This window comes from Malurus melanocephalus, unplaced genomic scaffold, assembly GCF_030028575.1.
Source record: "Malurus melanocephalus ecotype Western Australia unplaced genomic scaffold, MMel_1.1 scaffold_44, whole genome shotgun sequence".
Taxonomy (NCBI): Eukaryota; Metazoa; Chordata; class Aves; order Passeriformes; family Maluridae; genus Malurus; species Malurus melanocephalus.
The window spans coordinates 1,046,014-1,067,794 of NW_026623276.1; the positions used below are offsets into that span (position 1 = coordinate 1,046,014).

At 41.9% G+C, this 21,781-nt stretch overlaps 1 protein-coding gene across 1 annotated transcript in view; it reads left to right on the forward strand.

The window, feature by feature from the left end:
* Nucleotides 1–21,781, forward strand: part of DLGAP1 (DLG associated protein 1) — a 134,397-nt gene that overhangs the window by 108,032 nt on the left and 4,584 nt on the right. The window contains exons 6-8 of the mRNA XM_057364895.1: nt 2,911–3,002; nt 11,212–11,630; nt 20,664–20,755. Coding sequence (XP_057220878.1) covers nt 2,911–3,002; nt 11,212–11,630; nt 20,664–20,755 — 603 coding nt within the window. The remainder of the gene's footprint in view (nt 1–2,910; nt 3,003–11,211; nt 11,631–20,663; nt 20,756–21,781) is intronic.

A 21,781-nucleotide genomic window follows, 5' to 3' on the forward strand; every position in this document is an offset into this window, starting at 1 on the left:
GTGTAAAACAATGATTTACATTACACTATCACCAAAAAAAAAAAAAAAATTCACCCGCCTCACTGAATTAATTGTCGCTGCTTATTCATGCGTTTCATAATGATTGGTAGCCACTTGAATGAGGCAGCATTGTTCCTACCTCAGACTCAAGAGCAGAAGGTAAGTTCCTTCTGATTTGCCCTTGTTAAAGAAAATTACATTTTGTTACTTCTAGTGGAATGAAACAAGAAAACTAACCTGCCAAAGTTCATTCCTGTTTACAGAAAGGACAAGAGTAAATAAACCAGACCCATGTAATCTGCTTTCTTAATTAATCTTTTCCACCCACCCAACCCCCGCCCCCCCCAAAAAAAAAAAAAATTATGTGCATAGGACTCCTGACTATCTGCTTTCAGGATCAGCTTTTGTAACAAAGTACTTCAACTTAAAATCACTGAGAAGCAACACAAGTTTTGAWGGGAAATGAATCCCAAGCAAATAGAATAGCAATCCAGAGCTTATTGGCCTTCACAAGAAGACTTTTTTTTTTTTTTCCTTGCAGAAGGTGGTTGTAAGCACAGCACTATGTGTCTGGACAGGCTTATCTGATTAGCAAAGCCCTAAGAATTTACCCTGAAATCTCTGTATCAGCCTGATGAGATAGATGAGAGGTGCTGTGCTGAAGTATGCCATCCCAGGGCTAGCTGCTGGAGAAGCTGTGACTTTTCTCTCACTTCTTCCTGGAAGGGCAGTAATAACTATTGACTACGGGTTCAGCTCACCGCCTTTTTTGTAGACTTTTACTGTTTCACAGCAGTTTGTTTGGGCTATATTCTGAAAGAAGGGCTGATGTTCAGTGGTAAACACAGGAGCAAGATCCCGGTAGGACAGGGATAGAGGAAAGCTCCTCTGTTACTCATTCCCATTCCCAGCCAAGCCTTAGGTGACATTTTATTATTGTAATCCCTTATTTCACCAATCAGAGAATCCAAGACTACCTAGAAGACAAAGACCTTGCAAAATAATGGGTACAAGAAGATCATTTCTGTGTTTGTAGAAGCCAAAATGAACAACAGTAAAGTGAATCATGGTACTTGAGAGACCATCTCCCTGCTGTCTCTTTTTCAGGTAGTGTTGCAAGTAACAAAAGATGCTTTTGAAAGGTATAGAGGCCTCAGTTTCCTGAGATCTGAGGAAAACAGGGCTCCAAATTCTCTTCAAGCCTTTGACAATCTCCCTCTCAAACTCTGAAGTTTACAGATGACCAATATAATCACGTGAAATAATCATGAAAGCTGGGGATGGCACGTGAGGGTGTGCCAGGGTGGGATTTGTGTACAAACCAACGGAGATCCCTAAAGATGGGATGACATGAAGCAAAACTTTCAGCAGTGATACAGCCTTACAGGATTCCTGCCTGTGCATGGTCCCACCCTCACAACTATGCGCATCAATGAGATTTTTAGAGTCAGACAGGCTTCACAGATAAAAGAAAATTACTTCACTAGTCAGCTGTCAGATCCATTTTGCAGCATCGTTGCACAAGCACTCACGGTGGTGCAGCTGAAGGGGTGCTGTGCGAGTAGCAATACCCTACAATAGCTGTTGGTGCCAGAAAATGCTTCTGTTACAAACAACTGCCCTAAAGGAGGCAGCTACATTGTCAGTCCTCTGACTGGCAGTACAGAGTCAGCCCCTCTCCACTGACTCTAAAGCCTGGCTCACGCTGAGTCTAAACTCAGACCAAGCACACACCTCCATCATAGTCTGACCCATCTCTGTGGAGCAGGGCAAGCTGCATTAGCCAGAAGTACATTCTTAGTTTGCTTCCTCCTCTGCCAAATAAACCTAGTGTGCACTTCTGATGAACTCCCATGTGTGTCCTCTACACCCCTCAGTCACTCTCAGGACACTGCAAGCCTTTGCTGTAAATCTGCTGAGCAAACAAGCAAAGTTAAGCAAAGCCCTCCCATCAAAAGGTTGCTTCACGCTGTCAGTTACGGGATTTAAGGTGTGTTTATCTCCACAGAACCCCCAGTATCAGGGAAGTATCTCACCTCACAAACAGCTTCTGTAACTCCTGTCCCTCATTCAGAACTTTTCCAGCATAGGCTGGTCAAGTGGGTCTCAACAAGAAGTTGCTGGTGGAACAGCCAYCAGCTACAGCTGGAGATTTTGCACACCCATGGTCAGTTTGAGTAACAGATCACTTCATAACACTGCTGTGGCACAAAAATTCTGTCTGCTGGAAAATGTTTTTCTGTTAAGACTATCTATGTTATTGAGAATTGCACTGAGAATTAACAACTACACTGATTGGACCCAGAATATTGTGATTGTGCTCAAAGACACATCTGTGGTTAAATTTTAACTTTATATGATTGGTGTAAATCTCCTCATGGAAATGGAGATGTGGTATAAAGTTCCTGCCTATCCTCCTGAGACCACCTATTGGCGTGATGAAGCAGTAAAGAAAATGCATCTAAGACTCATACCTGCTCTCTTTAAATCTCAGCAGTGCTCTGATTTGAGTCACGAGTATTTAAACAAAATAAACACGTAATTTTGACACGAGTTCACATATGCATGCACGTACAGATAAAAGGTAAAATCGAACAAGTGGTATTGTGCTCCAGGAATTACAACTGCCCAGAGATGTGCTCTGACAAATGTGAGCATCCAGCCTCAATGAAATACTGGATAAAATCCATCTGCACATTGCAGGCTGAATATTGTCGTATCATAAATGCTTTATAGATTAACAAGAACAGTAAACTTTCACTAATAACATCAGAAATGAGCAGACCACAGACAAACTGATTAGATGAAGGAACTCATGGTACAAGCAGGTGCATAGAAACTGCAAGTAGTTGGGTGATATCTCTGCTAAAATACATTCTAATTATCTGTTGTGTTTTGGTTTTTTTTAAGGTTGATGGTGCTGAAGAAGCCATCATACCAGGTGACAATAAAGCAWCCAGTAAGTTCCAGTCCATAGGAGTTCAAGTAGAGGAGGAGAAGTGGTGAGTAAAAGTTAATWCTGTTTTTCTAAAGTAAATAATTATGCTGCAACTAGTTTTTAAGAGCCCTAGTTCCTGCACATGTGACCACATAAACCTGCTTCCTGGATGAATTATTAGATCACCCAGCTGAAAAACTGAGTCTTATAAAGGTTGTAGTTCTTAATTTGTCAGGATTTTTCAGGACCAGAGAGAGAACTGGAAGAGAAGTGATTTAATATTCTTTTAATAATCTCTTTTTCCCCAGAAAATCTACCTAAACAGTGGACAGTTTTGCATTAATCTCAGGATGGCTGCAGCAGCATAGAATTGGTGGAGAAAAGTTTACATTGTTTTTCAGCAGAACAGTTTCAGCCACATGCAGCAGTGCACTATCAGAGCCAAACTGAATGTTTTGACTCAGGTATCTCACCCAGACATCTCTGCATTGCAATTGCTCCCTTGCAAAAAAAGTCGAGATTACAAAGCAAGCTTGTAAAACTCTGTTCTCCCTACAATCTGCAGTATATCCTGAATTAGTAAACAAATATCCTTTAAAAAGAAAAAATAGACTAGAGCAGCTGTCTTTAAGGGTTATGTTTCTTTCTGATGACAAATTTCCAGTTGCATTGCAGGGCAGCAAAACTGTGCATAACATTTTGGAGAGACGCAAAGAGTGCTTGACCACAACTGCAAATCTTATTTCCTTCCCAAAACTGGCCTCCGTGGCTGAAGAAAAGCCAGACTCTCCCCTTGTCTCTGAGTGTGCAGGCCTGCCCAATGTTGCTGTGGCTCCAAGCACCCACCCAAGTCTTTGTTCTCTTTTCTCAGGCTGCTTGGGCACGGTGTAACTTCTGGATGCTGGAGCCGCTTTCTTATAACTCTCAGTCCCCTGCTGTGTTGTAGGAGAAGCCACGGTGCAGTGTGACTTGTCAGTGAGGGTAGAATAATCCTTGCAATCTCTCAAAACTTGGGTGCAGCAAATCTGAGCTCACTGAACTCAAGCCCTCTCCCCATCTCTGGCCTGCTGACTGCAGGAGCGAGAGGAGATGTCAATTTTCACACTGCATTTTTCCTACATCGGCTAAAAACACTCCAAAATGACACATTATGGATACCATTTTCAATTCAACCAAATCTTGTAAAGTAGCAAAGTATTTTCTGTGGTTATAAAAGGCTCAAGTGATTTCAGCAAAAGAGATGTGATTTTGCAATGACCCTGCTAGGCTGTTACCAAGTTCCTCATTAACCTGCTAAAACATCTCTTGCTGGCAGACATTTCTTTATATGTTAGACCTTAGCCCCATTTACCCACAACTCTTCCAGYGCTAGACAAATGAGCCCATTAGAATAGATGCTGAAGGACCATTTCACTTCAGCCCGAGCACAAAGGAAATCACTGCCCCAAAAGCCCAACCCTCCCCCTCCCTGCAAAGAAATAAAGAAATGGCTGTTTGTAAATACCTTACTTCCAAAGTCCTCTTTTTACTGCAGTTTTTACTGCTCCAGAGAAGAAGGTAAGATTTGCCTGTGGGAGTCTGTCCTGAGAAAGAAATATTTCTGCATTACWCACTGACAGCTGAGTTTGGGGGTTTCCTTGCTGATAAAGTTGAGGTTGCTGCTGTTTGGAGAAGACGGGCAARCAGCAATCTATCATGGACTTTCAGAAGTGAACTGGCTGATAAAGGACAGCCCCTAATCCTTAGAAAATGTGTGCACTCAAGGCACAAAGGGCTTATCATCACAGTTGGGCACTCATACTCTTTTTTCCCCCCTAACACAGCAGAGCACAATGTATTGATTATCTGTTACAGGAATAGAATTGTAAATACAGTACATTCTTCACTGCCCCWGCACTATAACATCTGCAAAGCCTCAGAAAAGCCCTTTTTAGCTGAATCTCTGCGACATTCATGTTTTTAAAAATATTCCAGGCTTCAGAAATATTAAATAAATATAAAATGAGAATAATGACATAGCAGAAAAAGATAAATACAGTAAATTATGTTTCCTTTTCAGACTAAGCTAGTAAGTACACTGTTATGAAAYAAGAAAGCGCTTTGGCTAATGCACCAAAAACCTACCACAACTTTCAGTCCTCTTCTTGGCTTCCTGCTCTTTCCTTCCCCTTTCCCTCATCTCACATAATTGTCATTCTCATACAAGGAAATCTTACCTCCTCACATCCTTTTAAATATTACTGCTTCTGTGCTGGGACCAAGTAAGGAAAACATTTTGCCTCCATTTCTTGATCTAATTCAAAAMCAGAGCAWCTTCAGAGGACAGAAGAGCTCTCTYTCCTCAGAGCTGTCTCSMTTCAATCTTCCATCTCGCCTCAGACCTTTCATTGGCCTTTCACTCTCTGTAACRTGGGCCTCCTGCCAAGACAAATGCCTCGGTCCGCCTCCTCCTCTTGTGCTGCTCAAAGGATAAATGTGCCTGCTGCTACCTGACCACATTACAGCTGGATACATTGCTGCTATTCATCTTATCTTCAGTTCTTTATGCTGCCTGCTCTCAATAATCTTTTTCATACCCATTCCCTACCTGCAGCTCTGTGATTTCTAGCATTTGTAGAGTGCCTCTGTCCAGTCATCCTCTTGGAGAGAAACTGGTATGCATTTCTTTCAACCTCATGATCTTACTGCTGTTACTTTTACCTCTCTTTTATCTCACCTGACCTTCCCCATGATGCTGACAAAACCCTAAGCAGTATGTTCCTTCCCTTTTCCTTCCAGGGCAGCTTTGAAATGTGTACCTAATGAAATGGATCCCTGCAATCTCAGGGCACTTCCATTTCTGCCCATTTCYGTTTGTTCTTTCTCTATACCTGTAACTTCTTCTTGACCTCAAGGGACCACCCTCCTCACTTACAGAAGGTAATTGAGTTGTTAGAAGTCAACYAGTCCTACTGAAGCAGAAAAAAAATGAAGCAATATATTCTGCCAGAACAATTAGCATGCATTCTTCGTGAACAAGGGATTTTCAGTCCCACAGCTCTGTAATCAGTTTTAGTCGCCCTTGCAATTTATCTTTTCTGCCCAAGATCTCCTATTACATTCTCAACCCCCAAAATTKTCTTGTTTATTGATCTAGACATACCACCATCTGGTAATTGTACTTGATTTGCCATCACAAATGTGTTTGATTTACCACCACATTTTTGAATATTGAAACAATGGTAGCATCTGGAGTAAGAGCCCTGCCATGGGGACTACAGTAGACAGATGGTCCTTCTCCATCTTCTCTGGTTTCTGTGGCACCAAGGAAGGTGCCCCCATATCTTGATAGACAAAAGTATGTCTTAGACAGGAGAYCTCTTGATTTGGTGTAAAGTGGAATAATTTGAAATAATGATGACATAAAGCAAACAGTCAACCAAAAAAACCACTGTGCTGTCTCTTTCAGGAAAAAAAGCCCTCACATCTTTGGATTTTACTACTATATAAAGCCACATTTTTCTGTTTATTTCATGTAGGTTTTTGAGCTTGGTTACTCAGTGTCCAACAAAAAATACTCAGGTTTTAGTGTCTTCCCTGCACAACAGTGCTACAGTCTAACTCAAACTTCTCAACTCTGCACTCTTTAGGACTTTGAAATCTGTATTTTGGGTAAACTCAGCAGGAAATACATCTTGTGACTCTTGGGGGATGTCCCCATCAGGGCTAAGACTTGGACTTGATGACCCTTGTGGGTCCCTTCCAACTCAGAATATTCTGTGATTCTGTGAACTATTTGCCTGGCTTTTCTCAGCAGTGTTTTCCATGGGCGAAGACATTCCAGTGAAAAATTCTGAAGGTCATAGATCCTCCATCCTTGGAAACATTCAAGGTTGGGCTTGGACCAACCTGATGTGGTTGAAGATCTGCAACTGAGTCCAGTTCCTCTGGCCAGTTCCACCCTGGAGGGACTCACTCCCCACACCTCCTCCCACCCTGYGCGTGCTTGGGGAGGAGCTGCTGCTCTGATCAGCAGAAAGCAAGGCAGGCCCTGGCTCTGACATTGCTGATCTCCTTCTCTGGCCACAGCTGCCCATGATCCGAGGAAATCCCACAGCCCYRGTGGCTCCCAGCCCTGRTGGGCWGCTGGAAGCCTGACCTTGGCAGAATTGGCCCTAAATTTCTGATCACACCCTGCTGGTTGGCAATAGCCACCCTGCCCAAGGGACCAGACCAAGCCCTGGTGGGAGGCAGAGTGCTCCAGCCAGCACCTGTGCTCTGCRATGCAAAGGCCAGCATTTGGTAAAAAAACACAAACTAAGTAAACCAACCAGCTTAAAACAATGTGGTGAACGAAGATGAGCAGCTCTAAGGAATGGAGTTGGAGCAGGAATGTTGTTCCTGCCATTAGACAACACGGTACAATGTCTGCTGACTCAGCTGCAACGCTAGAAGGGAAGCCCACCAACGAGATAGAGGACTGCCAGTGGGAAAAGTAGGGCTGAGTTTAACCTAAATGCCTGTGAGATCGACCATGCATCATTTGGCTTGAAATCTAGATCTTTTCTGAGGTTTTGGGTTTGGGTCTTTTTCAGGAATGAAATAAGTTATCTAAGTTGAATTGTAAACATGTTTTGCAAAAGAAAGCCAAAGAAGACTTAGAAGCTGAGAGTTGAATGCTAACAARTGACCATGCTGCTGTTCAAAACACATCRTTCTGTTGTTCWCYRTACTGGTTTATCCTGTCTGAGGTTTCATGGCTTTCTGCACCTTAGGCCAGATATCTGCTGCAGTTCTCTGAAGCTGTAATTATTACACCTTGTGCCTGCAGGGCACTACTGAGTACAAAAGGGTCAGGCCTGTAAGCAGAAGTAAACCTCTGTTTTGAACTTTTTTCTTTTTTTAGGTAGACTTGTGAATACTTCATATGGTAGAAGCAGAGAAAACTTTGGCATTAGCTTCAACAGCTCTCCTCTAGTATGGAGTTTTAACTGAGAGCAAAGCTAAAATGGATCATGTGGGACACAAATGGTATTTTGTAAGAGTAAAACATCCTGGAAGTGAGTGAGGAAGCTGTGTCAGAGACTAAAATTATCATCTCAGTCATTTTATATAGATGAGTTAGATGCAGGCAGATAGTAAGTGCCTTCCTGCATTTCCATTTTATTCAAAGTACATTTCCTTGGAAATATTTTTTAAATTTTGAACTGATGCTATATTCTATTGCCAAGTTGTTTTTCTTTTGAAGACAGATAAGTTACATAATCGACTGCCAAGAAACTGTCAAGCAAGCCTGTAGCATGCTATTATATAGATTAAACAAAGGCAAAAAAGTAGGTCATTCTATTCCATTTGTTAAGCAGAGTCTGGTTTTGGTGGTACTAGCTCATGTTGAACCCAGTAAGAGCACACTGCTGAAAGACTTGAAATGCAGAGCCTCCAGCAATACGTCCTCCTGTCAAGTAGATTCTCATGTTTTCACATTTTGGTTTTGGTGTCTGAAAAGCCAGGGTGTTAASAGAAAATACAAGTGGTCATCTGAAACAGAAGACTGTCACAGTCTGGGGCACTGAAGAAAGCCGAAGGCAGCTGTGACATGGAGGTAGGGACAAAAAGAAGAGCAAGCCTGGACTAAGGTGTGTGCTTTTCTCTCCAGTGCAACGGAAGGTGTGGAAAAGTACACTGTGTACTAATGCCTTGGTTCTCAGTGAACCCTGACTAAATGACAAAAAAAAAACAAACAAACAAAAAAAAACCATGGGCACGCATGTTTGTGTGTGTGTATGTTTGTGGGTGTGCATGCACTTCAGTGCAGATAAGGGATTTGTCAGGTTGGTGGTCAAACTAAAGCAATTTCTAAAAAAGCTAGCATGGATTGGACCAATAGATTTTCACTGTAAWGTCAGCCTAATGCTTGTGTGTTTCCAAGCACTAATAGTAGTGTAACAGCTTTTCTCTGCCAAGGGCCCATAGCAGATGCTTAGCAAAAGTATAAAGGAATGAGTGCWAAGTATAAAGGGTGTGAATTAAGCACCACTTCTCCCAGCAGACATTCCCAATTTAGTATTCTGTTGTTCAGGGACTTCCTAAGCCAGATACAACATCTGTGTAATGTCTCTTCCTGTGAATTTGATCAGGTTCTCTTTGAACCTATTTTTACCTTCGGTTTTTCCAGGATTCTGTAGCAATTTAATTACACATTGTGTAAAGATGTGAAGAAGTAYTTCCTTTCATTAGATGTAGATCTTCCACCACCCCAGTGATCCTTGTCCTCTCTTTCTAACTTTTTCTGCTGTATTGGTCCATAACAGAATGCTTTCCTCTGTTTGCCAGAGGATAAATACTAACAAGCTGAAGAATTCTGCTCACTCTTTATTTTTCAGTTKGCTGGTGCATGTCATACACAACTACAGTGGCACAACCATGACTTTTATATCATTTAGCAATGCCTGTTTCAAAAGAACTGCAAGCAGCAGGCACCATGTTAAAATGTTTGTGATTATTTAAAAAGCGTGTGCACAATCTATTATTAAAGTTTCCCTGGGGTTGATATGGCTGAGAAGTTAATTTGAACTTTCTTCTGCAGAGGAATTGGGTTGATTTTTTTTAAATTGGAGGACCTTTCTCAACTCCTGTTTTGCTTTGCTCCTCTCAAAGCCCCAGATCAACAGCCATTAATTTCCTCTATCAGCAGGACCTATTACAGTTCTCCTTGAAGTCTGCTGCAGTCCTCCTGAGCTATCTGGATGCACCAGGTATATAGGACATTAAATTCTCCCTCAGCATCCTTCCATCTGCTCCCTCACCAACTGCAGACTAAATATACTTGATGAAATTTTGCTGTCAGTTGTAGTTGTYTAATTGGCTACTGCTCTTCAGTGGAAGGTGGAAAAGAAATTAAAGAAAGTGAAATGGTGCCCAGCATCCTCCACCATCTCTTCAGCATTTTCACTGCTGCTTGAGCTCAAACTAAAAACAGAACTGGCRAGGGCAAAACAGCCAAAATATCACAGGAAAATGGGTCCTAACACTAGTTTCAAGTGTAGGTGTGAGATTGAGAACAAACTGGAGGCCAACTTCTAGTTGTGTGAGTGCACAGGCATCTTAGATTAGTAAGAAGAGGAGATGGGAATCTGTCCCTATTCGTTTCAAAACTATGTCAGTTCTGAGCCCTAAACATCACTGATTTCAGAAACATCTATGCTAAGTATTTTATAGTTCTACCTTCTTTTTCATCATGGGGCAAAATAGCTGTCTGCCCCGCTTGTTTTCCATTCATGCCCTCTCCAATATTACTGCTGATCAAATGGGCTCTCRTTACCACCCCCACAACAGCATTATTGTCTTTCACTCCTTGTACTTCTCTGTGCTCCTCCTCTGTCAGCCTTTTCCCCTCAGATGCCTTGGACTGCAGAATTTGAAATACTGTTTGCATCAAGAAAACCTACCCAAGCCCCCAAACCTCCTCTCTCTCCCCTATTTTTGCCTTCACTCTCACGACTGTTCTCAGTCCTCAGATGCCCCAACACAGGGTAACTCTGCGAGGGGAAAGGAAGCTACCTACAGGAGAGCAACCATCCCAATGAGGGGGACACAGACAGAGACAGAATGCTAGCTTTGGTGAAAAAGARAAAATCATTTTGAAGCTGAAGGTTGAATATTAAAAACAAAATGTCTGGACACCAGCAATGGGTGCTAAAATTGTGAGATAGCAGATATATAATTATGAAGAGTAATTACAAAGAAGCAATAGAAATGCTTATCTGACTTAAAAATAGAAGTTAAAGTTAAAAATACTTTTTTATATAAATGGAATGTGTAATATCATATTTGTATAACACTCATTGCTATTACTATCTTATCAGTTTCACAGACACGATTTTTAAATGTGGCTCGTGAGTTTGGATGTGTAACTTCAAAGGGGTGTGAGTTTTAGAAATTGAAAGATAAGCCACTTCTGAAAATTGGGGCCCTTTAACCTTTCATTAGTCAGTAGCCTAAAATCCTGCACACTGCTAGCTGTCTCTTGGGCTAGCCTCTGGTTTTGTTAAACCACACAACAATTAAAGCTCCTTGTCTCAATAAACAGTGAGCTTGCATGGAAAAAGAGAGATGCTTCTTTGTTTGCTTGCAATGAGAWGAAAAGTTTATGCTGAAACAATGCTACACTTGAATGTAGCATTGAGAGGTGTGACTGCCAGTCTTAGGAAGAGTGGCAGAATCTTAGTAARTCCTTCCATACCGAGTCACCCAGAAAAAACTTTCTAAACATTTTCTGTTTGTGCTCCCCGAAGCTTTCGCAGGTTTACACGATCTAACAGTGTAACAACAGCCGTGCAAGCAGACCTGGATTTCCATGAGAACTTTGAAATAATCGACCCTCAAGAGGACAATACATGTTCTGGACAAATATCAAGACAATTTTCCCGAGATGCAAGCACCTCTACTGTTAGCATACAAGGGTCAGGAAACCATTACCATGCATGTGCAGTGGATGATGACTTTGAGACAGATTTTGATCCGTCAATTTTACCTCCTCCTGATCCATGGATTGACTCTATTACTGAAGATCCTCTGGAAGCTGTTCAAAGATCAGTGTGCCCACGAGATGGCCACTGGTTTCTGAAGCTACTTCAGGCAGAGAGAGATCGTATGGAGGGTTGGTGCCAACAGATGGAGAGAGAAGAGCGTGAAAACAACTTACCTGAGGACAGTAAGTAACCACACGCAATAACATTGTAACTGCAAAGAATTATTTAATATAGGTCAAATTCACTCCAGTGAATTCTGCATTGTGCCCTTTCTCACTTAGCTAATGAAGCTATGGTGGTGATTCTCAAAAGGACTGTATGCATGTATATAATAATCCTTATTAAAGCTGACAGGGAATGCAAATGCTCAGCACTTCTGAAACTCCGGTGGTATTAGCTTTTGGGATTAYATAGTTCAATGGATAATTAGGAGAACGTGGTTAGGGATCTTGTAGTATTAATGTTTCTTAACTCTTCTATTTGAAATCACTTCTCATAACCTTAGAATATAGTTTAACAGATTGTAGTTCCTTTTAATTAAATTCATATTTTAGTTGCCTTTTCAGATGGTGATTGGCATAAGAGTATTTAGATGTTTCTCCCTACTGAGAGATTTCAGTTATGCTTCCAAGTTGTCCTCTCACTCTCTTCCCCTCTCCAACCTCCYTTCATCTCCCGTGCAGTTCTCATTTGTCTTTGATCATCCCAATAAAACATCTTCATATTGTGTGATAAAAAAACCCACACATGCAAACTACATCCCAGGTGTCACTGCTGTTAGCAATATTGACCCACCTATAAGGCAGTGGGGCTGTCTAATAAACCATCATGACTCAGGCGGGTTGAGGGTTCAGTAGTTCACGTCTCACTTGTTCACTCTGATTAGGGCAGAAGGGTTGAACATGTTCTTCCCTGTCCAGAACTTCTTCTCCCAGTAAAAATGGGTCTTTTTCATTTACTTCTGTTACAAGGAGGTAAATTGGACCATTGCTCGCTGTCAGCTTTTGGACAGAGCTAAACCTGTGAGTTTACAAGCATGCTCCTTGTGAATGAAGCTGTTTCAAATTTTAGAAGGGAGCTTCTGGGGAACATGAAGGAGTAGCTGCATATAGAAAATCCAGTTTTTCACAATATAGRCACACCTAGCATATATTCCTGGATATACAACTAATATTTTTTTCCAACCCCCAAATTAGCTTCTACTAAAGCAATGACTACTACTTCAGCTCAGAATTTCTTGTTTAAAATTTCTAACCCTCCCTCTTAAGAAAAGAATTGTTTGAATTCTTTTGAAATGTAAAGGTTTTGATTTATAAAGGGAAAGAAAGAGCCACTGGAAAAAAAAAATTTTGTAAGCTGTTTCTGCTGAAACTTTACATTCAACCTAGTGAATGAAAAAGTTTGATCCAGACAGTCAAAGTTAGACATGATTGTAAGCAACTGGAAATTGACTTTGAATGGCAAGTATGAGAGAACTTGAATTTTTAGATACATAAKGGTTTTATATGTCTACAAAATTTATATAATATAACAGGCTAACAATGTCTTCTGAAGAAAAAATATAGAAGGTTTGACCTTAAAAATAGATCCAGATTGTCCAAGTTCTAGAATTTTTGAATCTAATTTTTAACTCACACCATCAATGCAGAAATCTCTTTGAACACATATCAGAATAAAAGGGATTCTGTTGTTTCTGTAACATGAAGAAATAAACATCATGAACTATGATATTTTAGATTGAAAAAAAAAAAAAGGTGAACACATAACAAACAGTTAATAAGTTTATAAGTCGAAGCCATAAAATCCAACTGCTTTATCTTTGTCATAATAACTTAGACTGGACATAAGGAAAACATATTCTTTGATGAGGATAGTGAGACACTGGAACAGTGCCCAGGAAAGTTAACCCCATCCTGGAAGGGTTCTGTTGGATGGAACTTTCAGCAACCTGGTCTAGTGGAAGATGTCCTTGTCCCATGGCAGTTGGGCTGAAACTAGATGATTTTTAAAGGTCCCCTCTGACTCAAATTATTCTGTTATTCTATGAAGTGATAATACTGGGAAAACCTATAAATATCTTACTTGTGCACCAAGGTAGTTGGTGCACAAGTAAAGTAGTAGGAAAAGAACATGAAGTGAATTTTTCAAGGCTGATCGATGCAGAACATGCATATCTGTACAGAATTTTGTCTCAATGTCTTGGTGTCTTCAATATAAGACAGTTTTAAAGCGTCTGTTCACCACGTATGACGTGCGTCCCATTTCCTGTGACCATTGGAAATGGAAAAGATGAGAGGAAAAGGGTGACCTGGGTTTGGTAGCCACTGTCACAGGACTGATTTGGGTGTGATGCTGTCAGCTGCTGTGGCACGTGGCAGCTGCCTCCCATTGAGACTGCACAGGGCTTTCTGCTGCGGCTCGGCACGTCCCACTCTACCTGGTGCCAAGGAAAAGCATATGGCCAGGGCCACTCTGCCCGCTCAGCAGTGCCAGAAACAAAAGCCTGGTTGTTGCAAGCCCTGCCCTGAAAACTCGTCTTTTTCATACATCTATAAACTTTAAAGAGAGGGAGAGAGGAAAGGAGGAGAAGAGGTGTGTTTGCTTTGCTTTCCCTAATGAAATATAACCAGARCACGGAATGCCTCCTTTGTTTTCAACCTGACATCCCCAGCATGTGTTTGGCCAGATAACAAAATAAGGAGAACGTGTGATGAGCGAGGTTTTCTCGATGCCATGGCAGCTGACAGAGGGCTCATCCCCCCGGCGCTCCACGTAAAACGATCCGCGCTTCCTGCAGACAATGCGGCCCTTGTGCGGAACAGCTGTCTCGGGGAGACGGCTCGCTGCTGTTTGACAGTAGCTTGTATGTTACATMGATACGTTGGGTATTATCTAGCTGGGAATGAATCTACCAGATGGGGTTGAATGTTTCTAGCTGGGAAATGGAGTCTGCTGCTCTGTATAAAAACAAGCTGTGGCTCAGCGGCTGCACGGTGAAATGCCAATATAGAGAGAAATGCGGTTTCCCTTCCACCATGAATTATTTATTGTATAGTATATTCTGGTTTTATCTGAAATCATTTTCTGATAAAAGCTGCAGCATGTGTGACAGGCAGATGAACACCACTCACACTTCAAGCTAACATACTCGATATGATTTCAGTGTATTTTGCAGTTACARAGAAGTTGGCTACAAACTGTGGGGTTCTCATTAAAAAAAAAAAGAGAAGATGTTACACATCTGAGGCTAAACACCTTGTGAGCATTGATTGAYGCTTTGGATCAGGACTCAAGTGAAATCAACTGTTGACTTTTTTTTTGTTTTCTCCTCAACCATCTGCTTGCTCCTCCTACCTCTCCCCTGCAAAATTTCAAATAGTCAGAGCCTCACCACAGTTGCTGGTGACTTTTGGCTCAGGTTTCTATTGTCATCATTTAAACACAAAATTAGCAGCAACAGACCTGCTAATGGCTCTGACCACCTTTTTCCCCAACAGCAGTGGGCACAGGAACATACTCCTGTGACCTCAGCCTGTCTTTAGAGGKTTTTTTTTGCTGTTTGTATTTCACATGGAGCACTGACCTTCTTGGAAGAGCTGAAGGGCTTCATTTTGCCTCCTTCTGCCCCTCCTTCAGAGATTCTCTTTCACCTGGGGTTGTACTGTGGCTTTGGTGTAAAGATAACAATCAGAAGCAAAGAGSAGGCCTGATTCACCACAAGTCAGGTGTAATGTGGGTTCAGTGGTGAGACAAGCCAGGCCACTGGAGGAGAAACTAAAAGAGAAAACCAAGGCTCTTACAAGGCGTGTCGTTATAACTCTCTTGTGTTTATGTGAAGTCCTCTGGGCTAGTCTGTGAGTGAAGGTTGACCTCAAATGTGAAGGAACCTCACTGCTTAGGACCAGAGCCTCTGCAAATTCATCCAGCTCTGGCAAATTATGCAATGCTGACACACTGTCTGCTGTTTTGGTTTGTTTTAATTGTTTCAAAAGTAAAGAGTAAAGGCTAGACAAAAGAGAATAAAGTTAAGGAAAAGGTATATTTTTTTTGTAATAGATGTGCATGACAATAGAAAAAGAGATCCATGAGTTCAGTTTCAGCCATGAGCAAAGAAAACTATTTGCCATTCCTCTGCATGGCTTCTCCATGCAGTCCTGGTCCTGGCCTCTGCCATTCCAAGGAATGAGGCAGCCTCATCCTGCACTGGGCTGGGGCAGCCATGTGGAGGGACAGTCACCAGCCTGACATGTGGCTSAGTCCTGCTGGAATCCCCCTGGCTATGTGCCTCTGGCCATATGCCCAACTCATCCTTTTCTTGTTCTGGTTTTCTTTTCTCCCCAGAAGGGACTTCTCCATACACCAGGTTTCTCAAAGGAAGGCCAGCAAGGAAAGCCCTACCGCTGCCCAGARGCTAGCAAGGCAAAAAATGAAATCCACAAGCAAGGAAACAATCTAGTTAGGGAAAAAAAAAATAAATGTGCAAATAAAAGCCAAGTAAGTCAGAGAACACATGGAAACTACTTTAATCCAAATGAACAGCTCATGCTGACAGCCCTATTAATTTCAATGAGATCACTCCTGTAAGTATATATGACTCAAAGCAAGGACTGCTCCTTCCCTAGTTTGTTCCATTTGGCTGTTTTCTCCTTAACAGCTGAGCTTAAGACCTGAGCAGTAGCTTTAACTTTGAATTTCCTGGCTTTTGTCATGCTTGGTGCTATTTAAATGTAGGTCTGTCAACATGAATAGGCTAAAATGCTGGTCCATCCTGGCTTGGAAATGGATTGTGACRGCTCTGTGGCAGGATTGCTTCATATGCATAGTGCCCAGCCAACATCTGCAACGCAAATGTCAGGCTGTGTCCCTGTAATTTCAGCTATTGTTCCTGCCACTTGCTCCTGGGGCAATGTAGCAAGTCCCTGGAATTCTGTTCCCTAGCTTGGGCCTTGCCTATCAACCAGGTGTTTTCACATTAAGGGTATTTGGTAACCACAGTCCTAAAGTGCCTCCTTTGTCACTTGTTAGACCCTGGGGCCTGTCAAAGGTGAAATGCAAATACATCAGTTGGGCTTTTGAGGCCAAACAATGCTGCCCCTTCTCAAAATTCCCCTAGCTTCTATGTGATTACTTTTCACATTGTTGTTGTTATTTTCTTATATTTCATTRTCCTTGTTATACACAGTCACCTTCCAAGTTTGAGCAGATGACAGTGACACAATTTTTTTTGCTTGTGTTTGCAATTTTTTTTGTTGTTTTCCTACAAAGACATGGATGGGGGAGATAGGATTTGAAACTCTACAGTTTCAAAACAGGTCCTATGCAAGTCTGAGAACCAAGAGAAGCAAGGACTTAACGCTTGAACAGCACATAGCCCAAGTCTGTTTTTAAGAATGTTTTAAAAGAAGAACATGTTGGGGGTTAGCMACACAAGGATATTCACTGCCATGTGTCTGTCCTAGAATAATATTCTGTGACTCCTAGTTAAGAACAGTAATAGTGAGGAGACATTCCACAATAGCTGAATTTCATCAAAATAGCTATACTGAAGCAGTTCTTCTGCAGTAGACATTATTTGTCTATTTCTGTAAAAATGTCATAGGAGAGAACTGGATTTATAAGGAAGAGAGGTCAAAGCAAGGAGGGAAAAAAAAGGAAAAATTCAAACTATAAAAACAAAACACTGCAGCACAYACACTTCTCCCTCTGGGGAAGATGTGACAGCAAAGCATATGATGGATGTTAATAATGTTGCTTAATGCATTACTGGAAGGCATTCAGATCCAGCAGTGCTGAATGTGCTGTATAGCCCTGTATGGAACAGAAAGCAGACATGAATAACATTATATAGGTGTTTAAATCCATTATGATTGCATCTTGGTGGGTTAGGATTTTCTGTTGCTTGGTTTTATATGTTTTTTTTTTGTATCCTATTAGCTGAACACATCAATTTGAATGTTTATGTGTTTTTCTTCCTGTACCCCATCTCTCTTGCTGTTAAAGATTTCTCTGATTCTTCTTTGATATGTTTTGACTCTTATATTTGCAATTCCATTTATTTTGTTGGTATTCGGCTTCAAACCTTGTAGGCTTTTCTTCCAAGGAAGTCTACTGGTCTATTTTTATTTTCAATTTTTCACTACACCTTGGCCTTTCTGTTTGGCACCAGAGATTTTGACTGAGTAAGCAAAATGACCACTCTGCCTTGAAACGCTAAAAGCAGCGTGGGTTTGGAAACAAAACTTAGGCTATTGATAAGGCTTTGTGCCTTCTGGAGAGAWTCCTTTCAKTTTTTTGCATGCTTTGTTTTTTGTWGTCTTCTTTTCCCCCAAACTTCCGTGACAGAGTTGGTTGTTCACGAGTTGCACATTAACAGACCCCTTGCTTTTGAGGGGCGAGGAATCAGTGACACTTGACTAGATACAGCCRCAGCTACAGCACAAGTGGCAACAATAGAGAACAGCATCAGCATGCATCCCGCAGTCAGCTGGGCTGATGGTTTTTAGGCAAATAGCCAGTCACTAGGCAGCCAAGGACAAGGACTTCCTTTTCCTTCTGCTGAGATCTCTGAATATTAAGCTCTTCTTCCCCGAAAGAAAGGGGCACATTCCCATCCATCACCAACAAGTTGTATTTACATTTCTTCATGCTTGGGATTGTGATTTCCAACTCATTTGGTGCAGGTTTCCAGGAATAGCCCACCTCATCTTTTATTTTTTTTCCTTTCTTTAATCCCAAGAAGTTGAGAGACAGTTTTTTCCTACCCTTCTCAAGTCTTGGGAAGCATCAGAGTGGCCGAGCTCCAGATGAGGCAGCTGTTCCCAAATATACTCAGTGGGAAGAGTTTTCATAACAATGGGAACCACATGAAAGCTCTCGGAGTAGCTCCTCCTACTATTGAAAAGTCCTTTCAGTTGAGTGGTTTGCATATTGGGTTGCATAAATGACTAGACACACCAAGRGGTCCATTTTCAGCACTGTGCGCATAGAATTAGACACGCAAGCCTTGCTAACAATAATGAGAGTTGTGTGCAAAACTCCCTGCGCAATATGCTGAAAATATTCTGCTTAGTGAATCTTCCAGCTCACGGCTGTTTCCTGGCAGTGCTGAGCTGAGTTCTGGGAACAAAATGAAAGTCTGGGCTCTGTGTGTGTTCACAGAGCTCTCTCCTATAGGTTCTGAAAAAAATGTGAAAAGACTCTCTCTTCCCTCCCCCTTTTTTTTCTTCCCCCTTTGTATGTCTGAAGTATAAATGAACTCCACATCCCACTTTTCCTTCAACAGCCTTAAGTAGTGAGCTTTGAGGCTGCTGGGGGAAAAGCCATTTGCCTTGAAGGAGGAGATTTCGTATTATTGTGTGTCAAGTTTCAGTTTACCATGAGTATTTGTGCYAGTCTGCTTAGCGTGTGGCTACTCAATCCCTTGGAGGGGCCTTTCTCTAACCAAGYGCTGCATGGTGGCACTCTGGTAGCCAGCACTGCCACCAGTCACAGGACCAGTGAAATGCTAAAAATCTTGTTAGGAGGGGTTATAGCGAAGTTGCAATATTTATGTATGTATATATTTATTTATTTGATTTTCATGTGGTGAATTAAAACACTTAGCAGTGTTTTCCCAGAGGAGCTCTGTTAGCACTGTCTTGGCTTTTACACAAGAAGTGACTGCGCCCAAGGGATGATGCAGAAGATGACAGCATAGGACTGGTATCTTTTCTAGGCTCTGCCAGCAATTCACTCACCTTGAGCAGGCCACTTCATCTGTTTTTTTTTCTTGTCCCTCCTTCACCTGTCTCATATATCCAGGCTGTAAATTTGTCATGGAAAAGTTGCTGTGTCTATTTGAGGGCTGGGACAATACAAATATCTCTGAGTAGAAGTGATAGTGAGAAYCAGGACACAGTGGCTACCATTCATGTTTTTAGTTAAGAAAGTGGTAGTATTTTAAAAATTTATTTAAATTAATTTTAAATCACTCATTAACCAGAGAATTGGGGATAACAATTTGCTTCAGCCRAGAAGGAAAATTAGTGAAGGAGCCAGATAAATCTATTATGCCAGCCTGTTTGTTAAAAGACAGTTTTGGGCTTTTTCCTGAGCATTGAMTGTCTCAAACAAATCAGTAGCTGCTTTCTTGCTCACAGTATCAATTTTTTCACACAGTAAACCCCAAACTCACRCACTGTTTTCTGGATTCAGTGCCCTGCTGACAGCTGAGGCGATGTCTGTGTTTCCACTGTGTTTTTGCATTCTTGCTTCTTTTTTCACCCACGCAGAGGTGCAAACACACACACACACACACACGTGTGCAGGTACACACACACTCCTGCCCTGGACCAAAACTCATCAAAGCCCCAGGGAGTCCCTGAATGCACCACTCGGTTTTGGGTAGTGTATTCCCTTGCAGCAGTAAAATCCCAGTGTCTGAGTGAGGCTGAATGCAACCAAAACAGTGTGAGCTCCTGCTTTATTCAGAGGCATTTACTAGGGGCTGTCGTCTGGTTCACTGCAGCTCTTCACAGCCCTCAGTCAGACCAAGGGGGCAGCGAGTACCCAGCTGTCTGTACAAAGGAATCCTCAGACAGCACAGGAGCCGRGCTGGGACTCTTTGACACCTCTCTCCAAGTCACCAGCAAGAAGGAGAGGCCAGGGTGCAATTGCTCCCTGAAGTACTCCTGGGCATTTGAATTCAGAGGCAGAAGCAGCCTTGGATTGTGCCCACGGAAAATACACCAAGGGTCCAAGTGAGATTCACTGGTGTGCACTAAACAATCATCCCTTCTGGGGCTCTGACTGAGCAGTGCTCAGCTTCACCTGACAATGAGATGGAGAAGCAAACAGGGTTTGAGAGCCACATGGCCTCGTGCAGGGAGCCGGGTTTGTGTCCTAAACCTGAGCCTGGGTCATGGTGACAGGAGCAGTGACAGTCCTGGTCAGCTTTCTATACAGCCTGCAGGAGCTTTTGATTAGCCACATTTACAACTGGTTACAACCGGTCTCACTGGAGGAATGAGAGGAAGATGCAGCAACATTTTACATATTTTTGTCCAGTGGAGATCTGACCTTAGATTTATCAGCTTTTCTCTTTTTGTGACTGAAAGATAACATGCCTTTGAAAACCTGCAGCTGTCTGCTGCACAGCTTTCTCCTCTCCTTTTGTAAGCTTTTAGTTGCCTGCAGCAAAAAAAAACCATTGTGACTTACTCTTCTTTTTCTCTCAGTTCTAGGGAAAATTCGAACTGCAGTGGGCAGTGCCCAGCTTCTCATGGCCCAGAAATTTTACCAGTTCAGAGAACTTTGTGAAGAAAACCTGGTATGTAATTTCTCTGCTAGATACTACTGTGTGCCTTTTACTAACCCTGTGAATAATCCTACAAAAACTAMACTGATTTAATGACTAACATGGCATTTTTCCCATAAAGGCCTTGATATGAATTTGGGAGTAAATCAAACTTGTCAGAGTMAGCATGAGTTTTACAATAGCTTGAGAGGCGTAAAATGAAGGGGAAAAGTTTCAGGTGAACTATTGCTGAGGCTCTGCTACTGAATTCAGCGTAGCAAGGGTCTGTCCCTTGACCCTCGAGCTCATGGGCACACGGATGGGTAAAAGACCTGAAGGTCTTTGAGGGTGGACCAGAAATCCTACAGATGGGCTTTTCTGTGTGTTCCTGGGAAACAAGCTCCAGAATAAAATCTGCCTCAGTGGAATAACACTTCCAATTCTTAATATAAAAATGGAAAAAGCTTTCTGATTGAACATCTTTGCAAGTAATAACCCACAACTGGGCAATCTGCTAGCGTCAAGCACTGAAAAACTAGGAATTGAAGTGTAATCTCTGCTATCCTTCTATATAAAATAGATACTTCACTGTTTTCAATAATTGCACCTTTGATGGTATAATCATCCTATCAAAATGCTTTGTCAGTACGTTTCTGTTTGAAAAGCACAAACAGAAATACAAGACAAGCAACTGACTCTTACGTGTTTATTGCTTCTGGAGAGGAAGAAAACTAAAGGCAAAGTAAAACTTGAAGTGTGTAAAACATCATGCGAGTTGCTACTAGCAATTTATTTATTAACAACAAAATTAATAACAATATATTAGTATAGTCCGACAGGGCCACAGCACCAATAAAATGTTGCTGATGCCCACTGCATGCCAAAAGTGTTCAGAGTTGGGGTGCACTGAAGGGACAGAAGGAAGGACAGGATTTCTTGGGTCACCAGCCCCTGGCCCAAGCTGTGCTGAAGATGCTGACTGTCCAGATGTGCTCTCCTGARCAACGCTCTTGTTCTGATGATTTTGCACACACAAAGAAATGCTCCCCACCTGTGTCC